Raw genomic sequence first — 24,672 nt, forward strand, 5'->3', positions numbered from 1 at the left:
TCAAGTTGACGACGGTTCACAGATGCGTTTGTGATGAAATATTGACTTAAAGTATGGACGCACTAAACAGCCAAAGCATTGTGGGAAATCGTGTTTTACGGCTGCTGAGCAGACTGAAGTTATTTATAAGCAAACATTTGTTTGTGTTGGTGTATTTCTAACTGAACCAGATCATCTCACAATGATTGAGTTTTAAAAGAACCAGCGAGTGTCAGAAAGGCAGAACTCTGTTTTTATTGTTATTGTCATCAAATCCCGTGAAAAGACCAACATGTGTTACGCTAAATGTGTTACTTTCAGCACATTTGGTTCCTACTGAAGTCATAAATCTTCAAAAAGTCGTCTTAAATAAAAACAATGTTTTAAATATTTAATAAAAGTCTGAGTGATCTCCTCAAACAGCTGCTCGCTGTGGTTTTTATCCAACAAACAGCAGGAAGTAGAGCATCTGTTGGGGACTATTTTCAGCGGTGGATGAATCCACATTTGGGGCTCTAGTCAGTACAGTGTGTTCACGGTTCACTGGTGTGTTTTTAATTTAAATGTTGGTCTTTTCATCACATTTATCGACGATATTAAGATAAATATCAACAGACTGATCCTGAACAGAACAACTCAATATAAAGATAATATCATTAAAAAGATGTATTTGTTTATTCCCCACTGGAGTGTAACTGTTTAGCCGTTATTTATTCATTTATTTGTTTGTTTTTAATTTGTATTTGCTTACTTACTTTAATTTATTAATGTATTTATTTATTTACATATAATTACATTTATTCATATATATATATATTTAATTTGTTTAAGACTGTAAGGAGACCAATGCACGTGAGACACTAAAATGAAAGAAAATATAATCAAATAGATGAATTAATTAATATATTTCTATATGAATGTGTGTATTGAAGGCTGTAGAGTCGACGCTGTGTAATCTAATCCTGTTATAATCCTGTTTCCTCTGATTTGGACTTTAATCAGACTGAGATATCTTCATTAAGGTGTTTACATGACGGCTGTGATTATCACAGCTTTGCCTCAAATCTGGTTATAATCAAGTTGTTAGCGTGTAAACACAGGAACTGGAGGAGGGAAGATGAAGGCTGCCTTTAACCGCACACACACACACACACACACACACACACACACACACACACACACGCAATAAGAGTGTGTCACCTGCAACTACGGCTGTCTTCCTCTTCGTCTTCCTCTTCGTCTGGCTCTTCTTTAACTTGTATTCTTTCTTTCTTTACTTGTGTACACTTTGTAAACTGGGTTGTTGATCGTTGGGAACATGAGCTGTGATGTTCCACTGGGATGTTCGTTCCTTCCCGCTGAACAGAGACGTCTCTGGATCTCTGCACGCTGAAGATCCACAGCAGCAGATTATTATTAGGCTTTTGGTGAATTTTCCCACTGTAGCGTTTTAATTATTTACTGCTCTGCACTCGTATCTCACATGTTCATGTTTTCTTTGCTTTGCTGGTTATTTATATCCCGGTGCATCATTTTGGGAATTTAACCATGTTCCTGACTCCTCTTAATTAATGTTGGATGAACTCACATGAATGTTGGATGAACTCGTCAGCAGCGCTGCAGACTTTAGAGTCGGACGCACGTCACAATGAAGTCGGACTTTCTTTAGACTCGACTCTCTGAAGACTCGACAATCATCATTCGGGTTCCACGACTGCTCCGCTGACCGACTTTAGATTCAAGTTTCTACGAAGGAACTTTCATGTTGTGTTGATTCTGTCGCCCCCTGTGGACTACAGTGGTAGTGACTCTGAGCACCAGAGTCCCTTTAGAAAACCTCTCATCTGACAGTCTGCTCCTCTCAGTCCTGGTTCTGGTTCTCCTGTGCCCCCCTTCCCTCCAGCGGGTCCAGCAATATGTCCTGGAGGAGGAGGAGGAGGAGGAGGAGGAGGAGGAGGAGGAGGAGGAGGAGGAGGAGGAGGAGGAGGAGGAGGAGGAGGAGGAGGAGGAGGAGGAGGAGTGCACAGCTTCTTAAATGTACCTGAGTCAGCTAATTTAGATCCGTAGTCCCTGAGCAGGAAACAGAGACGTTCTATAATCATGATCATAATAATACCAAAACAATGTGGAATAAAAACTACACTGATAAAATAGAATAAAGTATGCAACTTATACAACAGAAGAAGTGATAAATAATATGACAACAAAAGATAAAACCATTTTTAAACTTGAGTCCTGGCTGAATAGGAAGCTTTAACTTCCAGCTGCTGCTGTTCTTTTTTATTATTGCTAAAAGCTGATTCACTAAATGTTTGAGTCAAAAGACTTCAACACTAAGTACTCGGCTCAAACCCCTAATTAGAATAATAAAATGTTGCTTAACAGCATCTTAATACTCGTTTCTCAGGCATCATCCACCAGATGAAGGGGGAGTACGAGACGGCGCTGAAGCTCCACAAAGCCCACCTGTCCTTCGCCCAGGAGCTGAGTGATTACGCCGCTCAGGGTCGGGCCTACGGCAACATGGGCAACGCTCACCACGCGCTCGGCATCTACGACCAGGCCGTCCGCTACCACCGCCAAGAGCTGCAGATCTCTCTGGAGGTGAACCTCAAGCCCACGCGTAGCTATACGCTCGTGTTGGACAAACGCCAGCGTGACATCTCTCTTGTTATGTTTTGTTTTTTTTCTCAGGTGAACGACCGTCCGTCCCAGGCCTCCACGCACGGTAACCTGGCCGTGGCCTACCAGGCGCTGGGCGCCCACGACCGAGCCCTGCAGCACTACCTCCACCACCTCGCCATCGCACGGGAGCTCCAGGACTCCCAGAGCGAAGCCAGAGCGCTAGGCAAGAAGAAGCCAGAGCACTCGAGGAACAGAAGAGGAGGGGATGTATTCATTTTTATTGATTCATAACTATTTTTCCTCTTTTGCAGCAAACTTGGGCAACTTCCACAGCTGGAGAGGCGAATACGCTCAGGCCTTGCCGTACTACCAGCAGTACCTGGCTCTGGCTCCGGGTCTGCAGGACCTGGAGGGAGAAGGGAAGGTTTGCCACAACCTCGGCTACGCCCACTACTGCCTCGGACAGTACCGAGACGCCGTCAGGTCAGAGACCTAATTCACCTCATGAAATTCAAACTTTGTGTGATGGGAACATGTTTGTTTTCACAGAGAAATGAAAAACTGACTATTTTAAATTCTAGTGGAGATTCCGAAAGTTTCAAAAAGATGTCAAGAAATGTTTCTTACAAGGCATCTTAAATATTTCCATTTGATTAAATGTTGCAGCCATAAAAAAAACATGGAGTGTTTGGGGCTCGATTCAGGCAGAAAAGTGAAGCCAAAGCTTCATGTGTTAAAGCTGCATTCTCTCTAGTGTCCACCAGGGGGCGACTCCTCTGGTTGTATAGAAGTCTATGAGAAAATGACTCTACTTCTCTCTTGATTTATTACCTCAGTAAACATTGTAAACATGAGTTTATGGTCTCAATCTCTAGTTTCAAGTCTTCTTCAATACAGCATGATGTTCATTTAGTAAATGATGGTCCATTTAGAGTCAGACAGATGGATAGAGGCATTGTTTTTCATCTATTCCCCAGGTATTACGAGCAGGACCTGGCCTTGGCGAAGGACCTCCAAGACAAACTGGCCCAGGCTAAAGCCTACTGTAACCTGGGTCTGGCCCACAAAGCACTGGGGGAGCACAAGAAGGCAGAGGAGTGTCAGAGATACCTGCTCTCTCTAGCACAGGCCTTGGATAACACACAGGTCAACTACTACTACTACTACTGCTGCTGCTGTTGTGTTGAGCCAACACTCACAGGAAGTGGTTGTTGATAACGTGGTTGTGTTTGTCAGCAGGCGATGTTCCGGGCCCTCGGGAACCTGGGCGACGTCTACGTGTGTCGGAGCGATCTTCCAGGAGCTCTGAGGTTCTACCAGCAGCAGTTAAGTCTGGCTCAGAAGGCCAGCGATCAGAAGATGGAGGCTGACGCCTACTCGGCTCTCGGATCAGTTCACAGGTAATAAAAAGTCGCCAGAGATTTTCAACCGCGTGCCGTTTCTTCTTCTTCTTCTGCTTCTTCTTCTCTTATCGCTCTTTTGTCTCCCGTCAGGCTGCTCCGCCAGCTGGACGCAGCCTTGTCCTTCCACAGCCAGGAGCTGACCGTCCGAAAGGACCTGGGCGACCAGCAGGGGGAGTGCCGCGCCCTCGGCCACCTGGCGGCCGTCCACATGGCGCTGGGCGACTACGCCACGACCTTCCAGTGTTACGAGGCCCAGCTGGGCCTGGCGCAGGGACTCAGGGACGCCCGCCTGGAGGCGCAGGTCCACGGGAACATGGGCATCACCAAGATGAACATGGGGGTGTTTGAGGAGGCGATCGGCTACTTTGAGCAGCAGCTGGCCATGCTGCAGCAGCTGAGCGGAACCGAGAGCATGCTGGACCGAGGCAGGGCCTACGGGAACCTGGCGGACTGCTACGACGCTCTGGGAGACTACGAGGAGGCCATTCAGTACTACGAGAAGTACCTGACGGTGGCTCAGAGTCTCAACCATGTCCAGGACCAGGAGAAGGCCTACAGAGGACTCGGCAATGCACACAGGTAAACGCAGGCAAACTGAAGGAAATACGCTCATTCCACTCTCATGTCATCACCCATTGGTTTGTGGACTGACGTTATGATGCTGCTTTATGGTCTGTTTGACTCTAAATGGACCATCATTCACTAAATGAACATCATGCTGTATTGAAGAAGACTTGAAACTAGAGATTGAGACCATAAACTCATGTTTACAATGTTTACTGAGGTAATAAATCAAGAGAGAAGTAGAGTCATTTTCTCATAGACTTCTATACAACCAGAGGAGTCGCCCCCTGGTGGACACTAGAGAGAATGCAGCTTTAACGCGTGAAGCTTTGACTTCTCTTTTCAGACTCAGAGGTTGCCGTCTGTGTAAAACGAGCGTTGTTAACTGTCTTGGAGCTAAATCATAATTAATGTTATTCGACGGTCTAATTTTTATACAAGTAATATTCAAACTGATTTAAATACATATTTGATTTCCCATCTTTGCCGAGCAAAAGTTTTGTGCAAAAGTAATTAAAGGCGTGTCCCAAATATATGAGTTCAGTTGAGTTCAGTGATAAATAAAAGCCTGGGCTATTAATTGAAGCTTATGGTTAGTGCATGTCCCAAAATGTCGAACTAATTTAATTTGTGTATTTCATTCTCCTCGACATTGTGACTGTACTCAGCCTGTCTGCTGGTGGAGTGAGCTGGAGCACATGATTTGCATTAATTACGTCTTCTTTGAGTGAATGCTGAACATGGAAACTGAATTATATTCTCTGTTACAGACTAGAATACATCGAGCAAGCAAGACACGCCATGTGATCTTCTTTTTAATAACATGTATTTGAAACATTAAGTCCATCAAAAAGTGTCTTCGTGCTGTAACCAATCGGATTCAGCGCTCTGAACTTTTATTTTTGTATTAATGTCTGTTTATACGTACGTTTATGTTCTGTGCTCTCCAATTAGTTTCATGCACAAAATCTCGAATGAGCTTTTCTTGCCTCAAGCGTACACACATTTTAAATTAAGAGTCGTGATAATAATGAAAAGAATATCGTTTTTTTCATTAACCGTAACGAGCAGCAGCGGAGATGGCAGTAGATGGAAGTTCCCTCGCTGTTTCCCAGAGAGTATACACTCCACATCTCTCTCCTCTGAAACCACAGAAGTAACGTTCACCGACAGAAGAAGAACGGGGCTTAATGACGGCGTTCCTTCATCCGTCTGTTCGCTCTCTGGAGTCACAATGAGAGTTAGAGTCACTGATTCATCCCGATGAGCGCCGCCTCTGTACTTCTACTCTTTCTCTCGGAGGATACTGAGCTGATTTTACAGCCCATCATCTAAATTATTAACCTATTTGCTTGCTTAAATTGCCCGCTTGGGTCTCTCTGATAAAAAAAACGAGTGCTTTGATAGTAGGTGAAGACAGTGCTGTAATATGCATTTTTAAAACACGTACTTTTATTGTTTGTAAGCTCAAACTAAATAATCACGTCCTTTTGTTATTCCCACCCCTCTCCCTTCAGGTCTATGGGGAGTCTCCAGCAGGCGTTGGTGTGCTTTGAGAAGCGGCTGGTGGTCGCCCACGAGCTGGGCGGAGAAGGAGGAGGCAAGGCTCAGGCTTACTGGGAGCTGGGCACTCTGCACAGCCAGCTGGGCAACTACGAGCAGTCGCTCTCCTGCCTGGAGCACCAGCTGAACATCGCGCGCACAGCGGGGGTAAGGGTTCGCCTGCAACAGATTTCCTCTTTCAGCTGCCGGTTTGTCTCCTCTCTTGCACTTCTGAATATAACAAATGGTCTTTTTTTATTATTATGAAAAGTACATTTATATGCACAGAAAAGATGTAGTAAATCCTGCATTGAATGTCAGGATAAATCCCTGGAGGCAGAGGCGAGCGATGCACTTGGAGGCGTTTACCAGCTGATGGCCGACAACGAGACAGCGCTACAGGTTTGTGCAGATTCATAATACATAAGTATTTACTAGACGTCATTTTAAAGAATAGTTTGATTTTTTTTTTTTTCCTTATTCGCTTTCTTGCCGTGTTTGTGAGAAGATTGATAGTCATGTCTGTACGACAAATCACAATCAGAATAAGGTTTTATTGCCAAGTACGTGACGCAATAATGATATTAAACACTGTGCGATAGTAAAAGACATCATTCAAAAATAGAAAATGTGAAAATGTATATTAAAATATGATAAACAAACAAAGAAACAAATTAAGAGTATGTTTAAAACAAACTATGTTGTTAAAGTGTCAAGTGTGAGTTGGAGGCTTTAGCTTAGCTTAGCACAAAGACTGGAAACAGTAGGGAACTACTAGCCTGGATCTGTCCAACCGGCAGAGACTCGAGGAACTCTGCGAGTAGTCCAGCACGTGACCTCCTGTAAAACCACAATTTATCATGTTTTTTTTCTGACGGATTGTTGGTGGATTTTGCAGAGGCTAGCTGTTTCCCCCTATTTCCAGTCCTTATGCTAAGCTAAGCTAACCATCTGTAGCTTCATATTTAGTGTACAGACACAAGAGTGGCATCGATCTTCTCATCCGAGTGTCGGTTAAAGATACTTGAATTCCAGAAATGTCAAATGAGTCCCTTCAGTCATCGGTTTCTCCTGCTGCAGTGGCACCAGAGGGCGTTGGACATAGCGGAGCAGACGGGGTGCGTGAGGAGCCAGGGTCGAGCCTACGGAAACCTGGGGCTCACCTACGAAGCTCTCGGCAAGTACGAGCGGGCCGTGGTCTTCCAGGAGCAGCACCTCAGCGTGGCGGCGCAGACCAACGACCTGATCGCTAAAACTCTGGCCTACGGGAGCCTGGGGAGGACACACCACGCGCTGCAGAACTACGCGCAGGCTGTGATGTACCTGCAGGAAGGTGAGGAAGCTCGGCGGCATCGACACGCCCCTTTGAACTTGGATTCAAGTTTCGTTTTTTGCATATTGAAAAGGTGCACAATTTTCCATTTAATCACAACTTTATCCACACACATCATAGTAAAGCACAAATTAGTTTTGGCCCATTTTTTATACGTTAGCGTAGCATAAAAGCATGGTGAATTTTGCTAACTAGCTAACTAACTAGCTAGCCGCTAAATTAGTCAAATTCAGCAGCTTTCCCTTCATCTTCACACTCTTATCTCCACGCAGGAAATGACATCACACGCGTTGAAGCCTCTGTTGTGTCACACGAGGAGCCGCCTGTACGACCAGTAATCACGCAACGTTATCCACCGCGTGACCTTTGTTTACAGCTTCTGGATCGTTTGAGTTTCGTCTTTGTGAACCCAAACCGGACCAGTTGGAAGATGGAAACAATGTGTCATTCTCGCCTTGGTTTGATTCAGGAACCGGACACTTTAGGAGTGAATACTTAAAATATAAATACCCTTCAAACCAGTGAGAAGAGCATAAAGGAAGAACACAAATCCCCAAAATGCATTAAGTAAAATACCCAAAACTATTCTCACTTTGGCAGAAAGGAGTGTGTTCATTGGATCCCGTTGTTTATAGAAGATATTGGTATTCAGAGGATTTAAATGTGTCGTATTTTAAAGGGAACTGCAGGGATTACTTTAAAACCAGGTCATCAATGTAAAGATACTGTAATCACGTTAAAATAATGTAAATATAGAGGCTTTAAACTCAATAATCCAGATAATCTGGCATCTAGTTATGTTGTAATCATTGATTCATTTGATGAGATAACTGATTCTCGTCTCTCTGATTATGGAATAATTATTCGTTAATATGAGAAAACAAGCCTGTTAACTGTTATTAGAAAAAAAGTCAACAAGGCCCAATAAAATGAATTAACTGCCAACTAATTGATTAATTGACTCATAATTTCTGCTCTAATACAAACACAGACTCAGCACCTGTTCCACAGACGTCTTTTTGTCCCTCACAGATACATTTAAGTGCACATCATGCAGTGACGTGATAAATATGACACTTTAATTTGAAAAGAGCGTCCTCATGCACCATTAAACAATGAGCGCTTATGTAATAGACTTTACTCCCACCTGAATCCAGGCACAGCGTGTGTCTGACAGCGTTTCCACCGTGTTCAAAAGCACTCTGTTTCTGCATGAATCAATAAACTCTCTGCTTGTGATGAAAAACGAGTGAAAAAAGTCCGTTTCTCTTCCCCCTGCAGCGCGCTCTCCTTCAGGCAGCTCGTCGTCAATAATCCTGTTTGATTCAACTTCTCCTCTAACTTGACTTCTCGTTAAAACGCGTCACGTCTCTTCTAGTCGCTAGTTTTAAAACTGCTTTGTTGTTGAAAATAATCCTGAGGGAAGATGGATGTATTACTGAACGGGCCGTTTGGGCTCAGGCCCAGGGGCCCAAAGTGACAGGGGCCCCCAACGGCCTTCACCTATAACGTGTCACTCAAAGAGACACAAAACAACTACGAAGAGACGCAAAATGACCACGAGACACAAAACAACTACAAGGAGATAACAATGGACACAAAGAGACTTAAAACAACTGCAAAGAGACACTAAATGACCACAACGAGACACAAAACAACTACAAGGAGATAACAATGGACACAAAGAGACTTAAAACAACTGTAAAGAGACACTAAATGACCACAAAGAGACACAATACAACTACAAGGAGATAACAATGGACACAAAGAGACTTAAAACAACTGCAAAGAGACACTAAATGACCACAAAGAGACACAATACAACTACAAAGAGCCACAAAATTACCACAAAGAAACACAAATCATCTACTAGCAGACGCAAATTGACCACAGACGCAAACAAACAACTACAAAGAAACACAAAACAACTACAAAGATACACAAAATGACCACAAACAGACACAAAACAACTATAAGGAGATAACAATGGACACAAAGATACTTAAAATAACTACAAAGAGACACAAAATGACCACAAAGAGACGATAATCACATACAAAGAGATGCAGAATGACCAGACACAAACAAACATCTAAGAAGAGACACAAAACAACTACAAGGAGACACAAAATGACACTAAGCAACTACAGTCACAGGACGACCACAAAGAGACACAAAACAACAATAACAGTCTAAACAACTGTAAACTTTGTGTGTCTTGCTCGTATTATGGGGTGCCGGGGCCTTTTGCATGTCTGAGCCCGGGGCCCCATCGTCTCATAATCCGCCCGTGTGCTGGAATCTCTTTTCGACACTTAAACATGCAAACTAAAGCTGAGACAAAGCTTCAGTTATGAACTCCTTCAGGCCTCGTCGGGCCTGTAACACGCGGTCACGGCTTGTCACCAAAACTCACGGATCCTCTTGATTTTAATTGATCATTAACTCAACAAGCAGCCAAGAAACTCGGGAGCTCAGAGTTGAAGTGAGGACGGAGCCGGAGAAACATTCGTACGCGCTCCTCCAATTAACCTCCCACGACCGAGAGGAAAGAAAACACCGAAACAGAACATCACAGGCCCAGACACCCGGAGAGAGAGAGAGAGAGAGAGAGAGAGAGGGCGAACCAAAACTAGATGTTTGATGAGATTCAGCTCAATCTAGAGAACCCTAATGAGAACTAATCACAACCCGCAACGACTGTCTGCGTCCGCTCAGCGGGGGGGAGATGAAACGTATCTGAGACAAACTGGAGAGCAGAAGAGACGTCTTCGGATTCCAGGCAGAGGAAGACAAAAAGGGAACAAGGAGAGAGGAGACAACGGCAACTGTGAGGCTCCGGGGCAGCAACAGTTATGAGTGTCAGAGAGAAGGATTCTCACATCAGCAGCGTCTGATCTCCTCTTCCTCCTTCTCCTCTTCCTCCTCCTCTTCTTCTTCCTCCTCCTCAGGTCTGCGTCTGTCAGAGCAGTTGGGTCGGAGAGAAGACGAAGCGAAGATTCGCCATCGCCTCGGTCTTTCTCTGTGGGCCGGAGGAAACCTGGAGGAGGCGCAGCACCAGGTGTGTGTGTGTGTGTGTGTGTGTGTGTGTGTGTGTATAAGATAAGATAAGATAAGATAGGATAATCCTTTATTCACAGCAGCAAAGTGGACAGTGCACACAAGATACAGAGTAAAAACAAGACCAACAGTAATATAAATAAGTCATAAACAGTAAAAACTCCTCTACAAAATCCACAGTAACTAAGTATTTAAAAAAGAAGTATTGTGTATTTGTACTGCCCTCCAGTGGTTGTTAATGTAACAGCATGCTCTCTCTCAGGTTTGAAGTCGTGACAATAGTTCAGCTTTGACATCTACAGTGTACCAGGTGACACATACAGTGTGTGTGTGTGTGTGTGTATTCTACAGTTTAGTGTGTATCAGTGTGTGTTTGTTTCTGTGTGTTTCAGTTGTACAGAGCGTCCGTGTTGTTCGAGGCGATTCGTCACGAGACGCAGCACAGCACCGACTGTAAGCTCTCTCTGTTCGACCTGCAGACCGGCTCGTACCAGGCCCTCCAGAGGGTCCTCGTCAGCCTCGGTGAACCAACCCCCCCCCCCTCATTCCTGCTCAGTCCACAAACATCCCACACACATCCCATCACATTGTTCACTTTCCTACCTTACGAAATTACATGTAAAACCTTCTTTTTTTAAATCCTGTGTAAGTTGTTCATTGTGAATTACTGTGCTGTTGATCAGTGAGTCATAGTGAGTTATTAATAACTATATTAGGAGCCTTTTTATGCCTTTTTATGCCAATCAAACAATGGATAAATGATGGGAAGTTGGGTCCCCTGCTGGATTTGAACCCAGGACCCTGCGGTTCATAGTCGACACCTGAACCAGGGCTTCTGCTGAAATAATGGCAATAATAGTAACTCTATTTATATATCTTTGACAGACAAAGCAGCGAAAGTGAGGCAATGAAACAACAGAAAGCTCATAAGTGAGGCCCAACAAAGCAAAAAACAAATAGTTAAACCCTAAAAAAACACATGAAACATAAAACCAATAAAACCAAACTTTTATTCAACATTTCGTCTCCAGAATCAAAACTGTGAAACTTTGGGATGTGTCCTCTCTCCTTCACCCTCTCAACCTTCTGCTCCTCATCGTTCATCTTCTGCGTTGCGTTCCAGGTCGGCACGACGAGGCTCTGGCCATAGCGGAGCGCGGCCGGACGCGAGCCTTCGCCGACCTCCTGGTGGAGCGGCAGAAAGGGAGTCAGCATGCGGCGACCTCCGACCCCTACGTCCCCGTCACCGTGGAGAACATCCTGGAGACGGTCAACGGGCAGAGGGCCCTGGTCCTCTACTATTCTCTGGCTGGAGGATTTCTGTACAGCTGGCTGATATCTCCAGGGACAGGTACACACACACACACACACACACACTGCAGCTTCTAACATCCTCTCTCTGCTCGGCAGGCGTTAGACTTCTAGCCTTGTTAATAATTGAAATATAATGAAAAATCTGGCCTGCACACAGAGTTTGGAGCAGTTTTCCATCCAGACTGTTTTACAAACTGCACGACCAGATTCAAAAGATCCTTTTTCTAAATTTTTAGCAGCAACAAACCACTCGTTCACTCCAGGTCTTCCTGAACAGGTATTGTGAAGTTCAACGAGGTGTATCTGGGAGAAGCTGGACTGGAGGAGTTCCAGGATGCTGGTGGTGGTGGGAGTCCACAGGGAGGAGGAGGAGGAGGAGGAGGAGGAGGAGGAGGAGGAGGTCCTCTGTCTCTGGATCAGTACATCGGCAACGCCAGGGAGGCTCTGGGAGTGGACAGCCATTACAGCAGGTTTCTACTTCTTCTTCTCACGGTCAACTTTGTGAGATGATTTCATTCTCTCATGAACAAATAAATAAATAAATGATGATTCAAGACGAAGTTCCACCCTGATGAAGGATAAAGATGTAATGTATAAATATTATATTGTAAAAGAAGAAGCACACAGATTGAATCCAACATGATTTAAATGATCCAATGATTTGGTTTATTCCCATCAGAGTACTTTGTGTTTGATGTAACTGCTTTACAGAAGTACTGTACTACACATTTGAGGTTCTTGTACTTGAGTCTTTTCTTTTCTTTTCTAATTAATTAGTAACAATGTTGAGCTTCGGAACAGACGGACATTGTGAAGGCGTCACTTTGGGGCTTTTTAATAATTCTGACGACATTCATCACTATTTTCACTATTTTTACAAACCGAACAATCGATTAACGGAGAAAATAATGAAAATAAGAATTAAATTAAACAAATACAACATTAAAATCCTACTTTTACATGAATGCATATAAAAGCATTCATATATAATATGATATAAAATAGAACAGTCACAGTTATAACACTTTAAATACATTTTACTGATCATACTGACGGACTTTCACTTCTACTTGTAACAGAGTATTTTTACAAAGATGTAGTTGTACTTTTACTTTTACTGAAGTAATAGATCTGAATACTTCATCTACTACAGCTAATGATTAGCATCGTCATAGTGAACTTGTAGAGCGTCACACAGCAGCTAGCGTTCAAACACAAGAGGAGGAGGAGGAGGAGGAGGAGGAGGAGGAGGAGATGATGGACGCTGCATGTCATCCGTCTTCCTTTCCTTCGGCTCTCCGCTGCCATATTTTCTTACTCTCAATTATCTCGCCCGCAAACTTCGGGCCTCGGTCGGCGACCGCCGGACGCCGGCTTTGTAAATCACTACCACGTGTCGTTGTGTCAGCAAATGTTCCCCCACACAAACCTCTCCACTTTCTGTGGAAACCGCTGCTGTGGGGCTTCTGCAGCCAGCAGCCATTCATTGTGTGTGTGTGCGTGTGCGTGTGTGTGTGTGTGTGTGGCGAGCCTCCCTCCATTTACGTTGTGATGGTTATGAATCCTGCTCATCCACAGCGTGACAAGTATTTGCACATATGCACCATTTAAAACTGGACTCTAACGCTCCTCTAGCATGTAGAAACTGCTACTTCGACACAAATCAAATCTCCCCCGAGCCGCGAGGATTCCATAAAAAGTAATGGCGTCTGCTAATGGGCGGGTTCGCTGCGTGAAGCTGTGAGTGCTGCGATCAATCGCTGGAAAGAGACCCGTCGTATCTCCTGCAGAACGTTAAGCATCACACGTTGACCAGCTCTCTGCATCCTGTTTCATCCTCTAAAGGACAACGTGTCCTGATGTTTATGTCAGAAATAAACCTGAACTTTTAAACACTGAGTTCCATGTTGGTGGTGGTGTCACAGTGATAATCCTCTCTCACCCTCCACTTCTCAGAGTTTGCTCCAGCAGTGAGACAGAGAGTGAAGCTGGAGATCTGTTGGAGCAACACTTTGAGGAGCTGAACAACAGCCTGACGTCGGCCACCGACCCCACGGGATACCTCCGCATGGTGTCCAGAAACAACCTCTTCAACAGGTAGGACTTTGGGGTTTTTTCACGTTTTGATATTGCAAAATATCTAAAATAATTATTGTCTGGATTGCCATGGTGTTTTGAACAGGCATTCATGTTCCCCAGAGGATGAACCCTACTTACTTTGGTAATCCAGCAGGTTGATATTTGTGGTTTTGAGTGAAATTTAGCTCACAAAATAAAACTCACTGAAGTTGAATGGTGCTGATCCTCCATCATCAGTTCATCGTCTTCTCCAACACGTTGCTTTATGACTAAATAGCTGCAGGACGAACAACGTGACCACCGTCCTCGGCTGTGCTTTGTGTTTAGTGCTGGTTGTCAAAACTACGGCCTGCAGGCCAACTGCAGCCGGCTTATTGTTATCAAATGGTCCGCTGTGAGTTTTTTTTAAATAAACTAGTAAATGGTTTAAGCATTTTATTAATCAGTTGCACTTCATGTAGATTTCACAGTTCAAACGCTAAATGTCGACTGAAGTTAGTGGAATCATCTCTTGTCTTCACCTTTTGGAACAGAAACCAATATTTTACAATTTCTGCTGTTTTGACTTTACTTATTCACAGATTTATACATAACATTGCAATATTTTAAGCAGGTAGAAAAGTTTAAAAGTATTGAATTCCTTTTTAATTTAAGAGGAGCAGATACAGAAATACCTTTTGTAATATGTGTGTTGTTTAGTAGAATATTATTATTTTTTATTGCTCATTGGGGTTTTCTTGTAACTGGTTGAAAACTACACATTCACATGTGACTCCTTATATTATTCTGTGTATACATACAGTATATGTAAAGGCAGTTTGTCCCCCTCTTGTTTCATGCTAACTGGCTAACTGCTAATAAGCATGTTAGCATTTAGCTCAAAGCACCGCTGTGCGTTAGCCTCACACGGCTAACACGGCTGCAGACTCTCATTCTCATTTACCTGCTTATCAACCGTGTGTTTGTGTGTCTGTGTGTGTCTGTGTGTGTCTGTGTGTGTGTCTGATGTGTGTGTTGAACAGAAGCTGTCAGAGCATGACGAGTCTGTACAGCGCCACGGTGTCTCCGGTGAAGGACGGCTTGTCGTCTCCACCGTACCGGCCGAGTAACATCAGCAAACCTCCTCTCCGAGCCCTTTACGACTTACTCATAGCGCCGATGGAAGGGGTGTGTATCATGTATATTATATATTATACGTACATATATATCTATATGTACATATAATATCTATCGGACTGCATATCTGCTTTTCATTTCTTCTACCTTCTTTTAACTGAACCTCTGCGTCCAGGGCCTGATGCACAGCAGTGGACCCGTGGGTCGGCACAGACAGCTGGTGCTGGTGCTGGAGGGGGAGTTGTACCTCATCCCGTTTGCCTTGCTCAAAGGCAGCTCCTCCAACGAGTACCTGTACGAAAGGTTCAGCCTCATCTCTGTTCCTTCTTTAGGCAGCCTGGGAGCCACGGTCAAGGTAGGAGAATTTATAAAGATCTTAGGTGAGCGAGTGATATGAGGAGCATACCTGCTGACCTGTGTTCTTATATATCAGAGTCATCCTCGCCGCGGTGGTCCCTTACTGTGCTCGGATGGAGGCTCAGTGGCTGCGGTGGTCGGGGCTCCTCGCCTGCCCCCCTCCGTGATGGACCGCTGGCTGTGGGGCCCCTTGCCCTCGGCCCGAGACGAAGCTCTGTGGCTGGGGGAGCAGATGGGATGTCACGCCCTGACCGGAGCCGGCGCCACGAAGGAGCGCGTGCTCGCGGCTCTGAGTCAGGCGGAGTGCGTCCACTTTGCGACCCACGTGTCGTGGAAGCTCGCCGCCTTGGTGCTCGCCCCCAGCCAGGAGCACGCCGCGGGGGAGGGGCCCGCCGGGCGACCCAGGGAGAGGTCACCGTGCAAGGGGTCGGGGGGAAAGATCAAGGGCTCCCTCCAGAAGAGCCACAGCAGCCCGGAGAGTCTCAGAGGGGCGGACGAAACCAGCGAGGACGGGGAAAGTGTGTGTGATGTGGAGAGTGTGTGTGACAGTCCGCCGCTTCACGACTTCCTCCTCACTGCTGCTGACATCCTGGACCTGTGCTTGACCGTCAAACTGGTGGTTCTGAGGTGATTTATACACAGATTCAACGTTCCTCCAAAAGCCCTGTGAGGCTCCAGCTGACCTCTGACCTCCTTCCTCCCCTCAGGTTGTACCCGGAGTCCAACAGCAGGGCGACGGCCGACGGCGTGGTGGGTCTGACCCGAGCCTTCCTGGCCGCCGGGGTCCAGTGCGTGTGCGTCTCTCTGTGGCCCGTGCCCGTAGCGGCCTCCAAACTCTTCACGCACACCTTCTACGCGGCGCTCCTCAACGGGACCAAAGCCAGCGCGGCTCTGACGGAGGCCATGAAGACTCTGCAGAGCAGCAAGCACTTCTCACACCCGTCCAACTGGGCCGGTGAGCGAAAACACCGACACGCATCGACACGGAAATCTGTGGTTATTGTTCATAACAAGCGACTCGTACCTAAGTTTATATGTCATATGTTTATAAAGCATCCCCTGCTTTATGGTCTGTTTGACTCTAAATGGACCATCATTTACTAAATGAACATCATGCTGTATTGAAGAAGACCTGAAACTAGAGATTGAGACCATAAACTCATGTTTACAATGTTTACTGAGGTAATAAATCAAGAGAGAAGTAGAGTCATTTTCTCATAGACTTCTATACAACCAGAGGAGTCGCCCCCTGGTGGACACTAGAGAGAATGCAGCTTTAACACATGAAGCTGTGACTTCACTCAGCAGAACCGGAGGTTGCCGCCTGATAACAACACATAAAAGATGTTTTCTTGCTTTTAGTGTAAAGAACTGTGTGTACATTCAGAACAATCCATTTAGAAAACAGATGATGAGCAGCCTGAGACCTCTCGCTGATCTCACATCAATTAATTTATCTTCTCTGTTCTCAGTTGTTTTTGCAAGTTCTCGTATTTTTCGCCATGATGAGTCTGAAAGTGTTGCTGAAAATGATCTTTCTTGAGCAATGAAAGGTTCCATGAACAGGCCAAACACACCGGCTTCACATTTACCTCTAAAGAAATATGAACCGGTCCTCTTAGACTCCTCCTCCTGCTGCATGGACAGAAGCTTCCTCTGCTGCTCTTATTAGTGCAGCACGACCCCCAGTGGACAAACACGAACAGCAGTGCACTTTATTGAAGAATCATAGTTCACGACTTCTCTCTAATATTCACACTTTGCAAAGTCATCCAGTGGTCCGGAGTGGACTCTGTGACGAGCCGCTTCTGGGCCTCGAGCCCTATGTTTGCCACCGCTGGTTTAAGCCTTTAGAAATGCCGAGCTGTTGCTTTTCTGCACCGCCGCTCTGCTTCATTTGGACAGTTTGGGAGTTAATTATTATTATTATTATTTATTTTTTATTCTATTTTTTGAATTTGGATTTCTTTTGTTTAATTTGATTGTATTTCTTTTTTAAATTCTATTTGTATGTATGTATTTGTTCTCAGGCTACATGCTGGTGGGCGGCGACGTGAAGCTGAACAGCCCCATGTCTCTGGTGGGTCAGGCTCTGGCTGAGATCCTGCAGCACCCGGAGAGAGCGAGGGACGCCCTCAGAGTCCTGCTGCACCTGGTGAGACCCCCTCACACCGTTTACACCCGTCATCACTCATTAATAATTCATATTTATTTTTGTTGAAACAAAACAAATCTTGTGGAAGGTGTCTCTTATTTTCTGATTCCTCGAGCAAATAATCAAGAACATTTTAAAATGCCACTTTATATCAAAAAGCATCATTACCTCTAAATAACACGAGCATCTGTTTACTGTTTATTTTATTTATGATAAAAACACACAATAAGCAGTACAATGAACAGTACCTGTGATGCCTCTTTCTGCTCGTGAGGACCGGGACGATTGCTTTGTTGATTGGCGATGAGCCGGACCGGTGACGTGTTTCATCTCTTTGTCTCTGCAGGTTGAGAAATCTCTGCAGCGCATCCAGAGCGGCCAGTGTAACCCGATGTACACGTCTCAGCAGAGCGTCGAGAACAAGGTCTGCTCGTCGCTCCCTTCGTCTTTATCAGACGTCACCCTCTGTGTCCCCCCCACTAATGTCCTCTGTCCTCTGAAGGTCGGCGGCGTCCCCGGGTGGCAGGCGCTCCTGTCCGCGGTGGGTTTCCGGTTGGACTTCTCCGGCAGCGGCGCCGGTCTCCCCGCGGCGGTTTTCTTCCCCACCTCGGACCCCGGGGATCGGCTGCAACAGTGCAGCACCACTCTGCAGTCTGTGCTCGGTGAGACTAGTCCCTCCAGGATCCAGACTTCATGAAAGCATGTAACATAAACATGCAAAAACATGTCGTGAAGAAGATGTGAAACATCTGCTGCTCTCCTCAGGTCTCACTCCTCCGGCTCTGCAGGCTCTCTGTAAACTGGTCACGGTGTCCGAGGCCGGAGAACCGCTGATTCATAAGGTACCGTGTTGTGTTCTAGTGGCACAGTTACTCATTCATACCAGTGGTGGAAGAAGTACTCCGATGCTGTACTTAAGTACAAGTACCACTACAACAACGTAGAATACTCCATGACAAGTTAAAGTCGTTCATTCAAAGTTACTGTGAGGAACTTTTATCTGGTCCTGAACCAGTCTCAGTGTAGTCCTGATCCTCTATATGAACCAGTCTCAGTGTAGTCCTGATCCTCTATCAGACCTCCATCAGTAAAGAGACCATCAGAGAGAAGATGGTCTGTTTCTATAGAGTTATTCTTGATGCTCGTCATCGGAGCCACCGGGTCGGATTCTGGTGAAACCAGATGAACTCATGCAGGTTCACCAGAACCTCCTTCAGCTCAGACTCCAGCGGGAGTTGCTCTCCACCACTGGTTCATGTTGTGATGAATGAAGGTGACTCATCATTTGTATCAGTCCAGAGTTTTAACATGATGAGTCCTCCAGTTGAATGCATGTGTGTTTGCTGCCCGTACTTACCTGAGACGTCGTAGTCCTCCATCACCCGTGCATGGCCTCAGTGTGCAGTGACTCAAACCCAGTTTACGCTGGAATAACCCACTAAAGTTGTGTTTCCTCTTCTCTCATACGCCTCCTCACTAAGGCGGTTAAAAGCATGGTGGGAATGGTAAGTGTTTCAGTGAAAGTGTGACACGGTCAAAGTGTTTTATTGTTATTTTAAAAGATGTGGAAGCTACAAACCAAAAAAAGGAGACAAACTCACTGCAGCATCTCGTAGTAACAGTGATGATGTGTGCGTTTCCCTCCGAAGCTCCACCAGGTGCTGGTTCAGTTGCAGTCGGGCGACAAAGACCAGGACTTCTCTCTGGCTCCCATTCAAGTGTCCATCAGCGTGCAGCTCTGGAGGCTTCCGGGCTGCCACGAGTTCCTGGCGGCGCTCGGTGAGTCCTCGACAGATTAGACCGACTTTCACTCTTATTTTGAAAGGGAAACTTGCTGAGTAGGTAACAATACAGTTATGATTATGTGTGTTATGAATGAGAGCATATTGCTGCCTGGGATGAATATATATATATATATTATATCTCTAGTGTTCAGATCCTGTACTTCAGTAAAAGTATCAATACTACACTGTAATAATACTCCATGGCAAGAGTAAAAGTACTGAAATTGGCCCTTTAGTTTTATTTAAATGTATTTTATTTGAAGTAAAGAATACTCAAATAGATACTTCAGTAGGAAGGATACATGTAGTAGGAAAGTCCTGCAGGAGATCTGGACCAAAACAAATGTATCAACATTTTACTAAAACTGCAGACTTCATCACTCATAACGCTGGATAACGAATGCCTTTATGAGAAACAGGCAGGATATCAGGCTACGGTGCTTTAGAATTTAATTAAATTGATTTAATTTGACAGGCAACACAGAGCTTGAAGCTGATGCACAAACAGTTTAAAGCTCAAATGCTCATTTTCAACTCTCGTCCCCAGTTGGTTCTTTTACATGTGCATTGTAATTTAAATATACGGCTTTCATTATCATAAAACCGCAATACAATAAAATACACAGCACAATAGTACATGTACACCTTTTATAGTACAATTCACTAAAGATGGGATCAGCTCTGGTTTGCGGTTTAGTTTTATATCTGAATTATTTTGATTTCAGTCGGTAAAGTGTTTAAACTTAGATCTACTTTTTTAAACTACTGATTATGGTTTTGTGCATAAAGCCCAATATTTCCATCTGAACGTTCGAGGTGTGAATTAGCATAACATGGACGGTGCAGCGCTTTGTAAATGTACTCGGGTACGTCCCGTCTCTCTCAGGCTTCGATCTCTGCGAGGTGGGTCAGGAGGAGGTCCTGCTGAAGACCGGGAAGCAGGCCAGCAGGCGCATCATGCACTTCGCCCTCCAGTCTCTTCTGGCGCTCTTTGGTGAGAATAATGTTTTTATGGTGATATCTAGTAGTTCATCCTTTGACCCTGCTGACCATCGTCTCCCTTTAACCCTCCTCTCAGACTCCACTGAGCTTCCCAAGCGTCTGAGCATGGACAGCTCCTCGTCCCTGGAGTCCCTGTCCTCCTCCCAGTCCGCCTCCCAGCCTCACTCCTTGCCCCTCTCCTTCGGGTGCTACCCGCCTCAGCCCTCCTCCTTCTTGCCCCCCGTCTGCCCGGACAACCTCTCCTGCGACGCCATCTCCGTCTACAGCCTCAGCTCGCTCGCCTCCTCCCTCAGCTTCCTGTCGCGACCCGAGCCCGCCGGCAGCGACATCGTCAGCCAGCGCTCCCACCAGCACCAGCAGGAGCCGGAGAGGCCTCGCGGCGGGGGGGCGGGCCTCTACGCCTCGCGCCGCCACTCGGGCGGCCTGTCGAGAGGTCGGCTGAGCAATCACGGAGGAGGAGGGGGAGGAGGAGAGGAAGAGGAGTACGAGGGGTTCTCCATTATAAGCAGCGAGCCTTTAGGGCGAGGGAGGAGGGAGTGCGACACGCTGCCTCTACCTGCGGGACACCGACACGGCAGAGGCGGAGCCGGGAGAGGGTCGGCCGGGGGTCACGGGTACCCGGTTATGATCTCCTCCAAGGGCAGCATCAGCACGCCGACGTCCCCGATCAAAGCTCCGCCGCCGCCGCCGCTGAGAGTCCACGCCAGCCCCAAACCCAAAGAAACGTAAGTCTGTTCTGATTATGAGAAAGAAAGAGACTCTCGGACGTTTCCTCTTGTACATGCAGCACATTTCAAGTTCTTCACTTTAATTTGCACGACAATTACAGAGAAGGAGACGTCTGCAATAAAGATCTTCCCATCCCTCCGACAACGCTTATTAAATACGAATACAAAGAAGAATCACACAAGTAAAAATGAGAATCTAAGACATAAAATAGTGCAGAAGTCAAAATACAGGGTCAAATATAATATATATAGAAATATAGACTCAAGTAAAGCAGGTTGACAGCAGTTGTTTTATCGTTGTTGGCACCAAAATACTAACTTTTAAAGCAGAAAATAACTGTGACCCCTGAAGTAACTCCTCATCCATCACAGCTGTGTATCTTGTGGCCTCTCTGATATTTGACAGTTTATCAAGTGAGAATGAATCAGTTATGACGGCCATGTCACAGCATTTAAAGCTAATTTTGCAGCTCTTGTTCTTGTTTTATTCCCAGCGCTGCTCCTCCTCAGAGGACGGGGAAAGGGAAGGCGAGCAGCTCGGAGTCGGACCAGTCCAGCACGGAGACGGACAGCACGGTGAAGTCCCAGGAGGAGAGGACGGGGCCCGTGGGACAGCTGGACCCGCAGGAACTGGCCCAGAAGATCCTGGAGGAGACCCAGAGCCACATGCAAGCCGTAGAGAGCCTGCAGAGGGCCAACAGCGTCAGGGGGACGACGCCTACGACTCCTACGACTCCTACGACCCCGACTTTGACTCCCGCCGGTGGAGCGCGAGGCTTTCGGCCGTCGGAGAGCAGCGCGTTCAGCCGGCCGCCCAGCAGAGCCGGCCTGAAGCCGTGTTCCTCCCCTCTCTTCTCCCTCTCCACGTCGACGCCTCCCCCGACTCGACCAAAGCCTCCGTCGCTCTCCTCGTCTCTGCAGAGAATCAGCAGCCCGGCTCCCTCCTCTCCCTCCTTGTCTCTCCCCGCCGTGTCCCCAGACGTGCACGTGCAGCTCAAACTGAGGTACCCCACCTCGCCCTACGCCGCCCACATCTCGCCCTCGCACTCTCCGGCCGACAGCGCCCCGTCGCCGGCCCTCTCCTACTCCTCCACGGGATCCGTCTCCGCCTCCTCCTCCAGCCCCGCGAACACCCCCGAACTCACCCGGTTCAAGCGGGACAGTAAAGTCCAGGCAGTGCACGACTTAAAGACCTTCTGGGCCAACAGCGCGGGACAGAAACACGAGCTGCCCTGCAACGCCAGCTTACTCCGAGGCGGGAGTAGTAAAAAGATGAGCACGGTTCAGAGGGACGTTTTGGGTTTGCTTAATCTCTCACCGAGACACGAGTCCGCCGGCAAAAACGCAGACGGATCGGAGAGCCACAGAGGTCCCCAAAAACTGGAGGCCAGACCTCCTCCAGCTAAAGGAGGCGTCAAGCTCCCCTCCGGGAACGGATACAAGTTCCTCTCACCGGGACATTTCTTTCCTTCCTCCAAATGTTGAGGAGTCTTCTGTGTCTTTCTTGGTGTTTGTACTTTGACAGAGGCCGTCCATTTGTCAGCTAAATACTACCACCGTGTTTTTTTTAAGCAATACCTGCTGATTTAAAATAGAAAAGTACTGTTTCGTACTGACGGATTTTACACATCGCTACTTTGTTTTGGTGAAGGGATGTTTTGAATGTGATGACTGTGCCTTCATTCTGGAGAGAGCTGGAAGGACCGGAGGACTCCTGGAGAGACTTGTTGAGGCTTTAATCTTTGTTTTCATGACTAGAGAGCATGTGTCTCCGTGTCTCCATGAAGACTCGGTGTCTCCATGAAGACTCGGTGTCTCCATGGAGACTGTGTGTCTCTTGTCTCCATGCTCATGTCCTCAGTCTGCTGACTGAGAACGTTTCCTGTCCACCTGACTGCTCGCTATACGTTTGTGTGAGTCGACCTGAATTTGATTTATCGTGTATTAATTATTGTTAAACGTCACGATTGTTGTCGTTTATTTTGTAAAGTAAAGCCGTGTTTTCCAGTCCTTATTACACATTTTATATAAAGACGATTAAAAGACGAGAGGAGAACATTTTGATATTTTTTATGGAGGTGTGATTGTCAGCATGGTACCTCTTGCTGTTCGCCGTCAGACTGACTTTATAATGTACAATTTTGCATCGGTGCCAGACTCCTAATATCTGAAGACGTGGACAAATAAAAATGTTCCTTTCCTTGTTTTTGTTTTCATAATCAATTCTTTCCACTCACGATAAACACGAAACAGAAAATCTGTGATTAGATCTTAGAAGCAGTAATATTTACCTAAATTCTAAAATGTTAATCCAGTGAGAGTATTTTACTGTGTATGCTTACGTTTCCTTAATAATAAAATACTTCTACTTCTCTACTTTGACCACAATAGACCTGTACAGTAGATATTTATAGTGCTGTTGTACTTTAAAGTCAGACAACATATAATACTTTCTATTTTAATTCACTATTCTATGTAATACTTAAATAAAATAAGGTCATTATATTACTGTTATAAACCTCTGTGATCTCTGAAACTCTTCTCATTCCTTTGATGAGCGGTCAGCTGGTAGAATAATCTTAATTACTGAGACGATCAGGTAGAAAACACATTATTTTTAAATGTAAAACAATCATCACAGCTGGAACAGAATGTATAAATGAAATACATATCAGAATGACTTTAGAAATCGATAAAGCAGAAACGGAACAAGAGCTATGACGATGTGTACCGGGTTGTGTTTGGACTCAATTGCAGCACACAGGATTTCAGGAACAGTTAGCTTTTACTGTAAACGCAACAGGTACAGAGTGTTACAGCAAAGTCTCTGAGCAGCAGAATGGATCCGAGTCAGGAACAGAAGGCAGGTGAGTTTACCGGGAGTCAGGCGGGACGGGTAGATCAAGCGTTAATCTGTAATGAAAGAATTCAAACATAATAATAATAAATAATAAAATGTAATTTGCGTAACAACGTAATTAAATGAATCACATCTCTTGAAGAGAGAGGATTACAATCAACGTAAATATATATAATATATATATATATATATATATATATAGATTATAATGATCAATGTGTTCACTGTAATGGTGCAGCTGGTAAAGGTGGAGCTCATTTTGATTACTGGGAAACTTCATCAATAATAATAAATCCATTTATTTATATCTTTACATTAATAATCTGAATCTAATCCACAAAGTGACTTACGATGTCAAATAAAAGTTAAAAAAAATGTAAGAAGTGTAAAGTAGCATGAAATGGAAATATTTAAGTACAAGTACCTCAAAATTGCAGTTAAAGTACAGTACTTGAGTGAATGTACTTAGTTACTTTCCACCACTGTGAAAAGTTCAGTTTGCATTCACATTTATGTAAATGTCTTTATTGTGGCTCTTATTCTTTATGTCTCTCTCTCTCTCTCTCTATATATATATATATATATATATATATATATATATATATATATATATATATATATATATATATATATTAAATAAAACATGATATCAATGTTAGTAAATCATGTTGTTTAAAAGGATTTTTCAGCCAATCCTATTTTTCCTGGAGGGCGGACCGAACTTGTTGATAATTCTATCTGGTGTCCGTCCCCAGTGCGCATGCGCAGCCC

The 24,672-nt window shown here is 45.3% G+C and overlaps 1 protein-coding gene across 1 annotated transcript in view; it reads left to right on the forward strand.

Annotated features, from left to right (window-relative positions):
* The window catches only part of ttc28 (tetratricopeptide repeat domain 28), a 95,921-nt gene extending 72,767 nt beyond the window's left edge, over positions 1–23,154 (forward strand). The window contains exons 9-35 of the mRNA XM_079179363.1: positions 2,387–2,583; positions 2,674–2,827; positions 2,916–3,087; positions 3,582–3,750; positions 3,844–4,004; positions 4,098–4,586; positions 6,089–6,281; positions 6,435–6,515; positions 7,194–7,446; positions 10,398–10,507; positions 10,899–11,028; positions 11,630–11,857; positions 12,098–12,290; positions 13,777–13,917; positions 14,922–15,066; positions 15,191–15,370; positions 15,449–15,999; positions 16,080–16,327; positions 17,403–17,527; positions 17,874–17,951; positions 18,030–18,189; positions 18,293–18,369; positions 19,009–19,032; positions 19,177–19,306; positions 20,198–20,305; positions 20,390–21,038; positions 21,536–23,154. Of these exons, the coding sequence (XP_079035489.1) occupies positions 2,387–2,583; positions 2,674–2,827; positions 2,916–3,087; positions 3,582–3,750; positions 3,844–4,004; positions 4,098–4,586; positions 6,089–6,281; positions 6,435–6,515; positions 7,194–7,446; positions 10,398–10,507; positions 10,899–11,028; positions 11,630–11,857; positions 12,098–12,290; positions 13,777–13,917; positions 14,922–15,066; positions 15,191–15,370; positions 15,449–15,999; positions 16,080–16,327; positions 17,403–17,527; positions 17,874–17,951; positions 18,030–18,189; positions 18,293–18,369; positions 19,009–19,032; positions 19,177–19,306; positions 20,198–20,305; positions 20,390–21,038; positions 21,536–22,526 (6,137 nt within the window). The 3' untranslated portion in view covers positions 22,527–23,154. The remainder of the gene's footprint in view (positions 1–2,386; positions 2,584–2,673; positions 2,828–2,915; positions 3,088–3,581; positions 3,751–3,843; positions 4,005–4,097; positions 4,587–6,088; positions 6,282–6,434; positions 6,516–7,193; positions 7,447–10,397; positions 10,508–10,898; positions 11,029–11,629; positions 11,858–12,097; positions 12,291–13,776; positions 13,918–14,921; positions 15,067–15,190; positions 15,371–15,448; positions 16,000–16,079; positions 16,328–17,402; positions 17,528–17,873; positions 17,952–18,029; positions 18,190–18,292; positions 18,370–19,008; positions 19,033–19,176; positions 19,307–20,197; positions 20,306–20,389; positions 21,039–21,535) is intronic.
* Positions 23,155–24,672: the final 1,518 nt, after the last annotated feature.

This window comes from Pholis gunnellus, assembly GCF_910591455.1.
Source record: "Pholis gunnellus genome assembly, chromosome: 18".
Classification (NCBI taxonomy): Eukaryota; Metazoa; Chordata; class Actinopteri; order Perciformes; family Pholidae; genus Pholis; species Pholis gunnellus.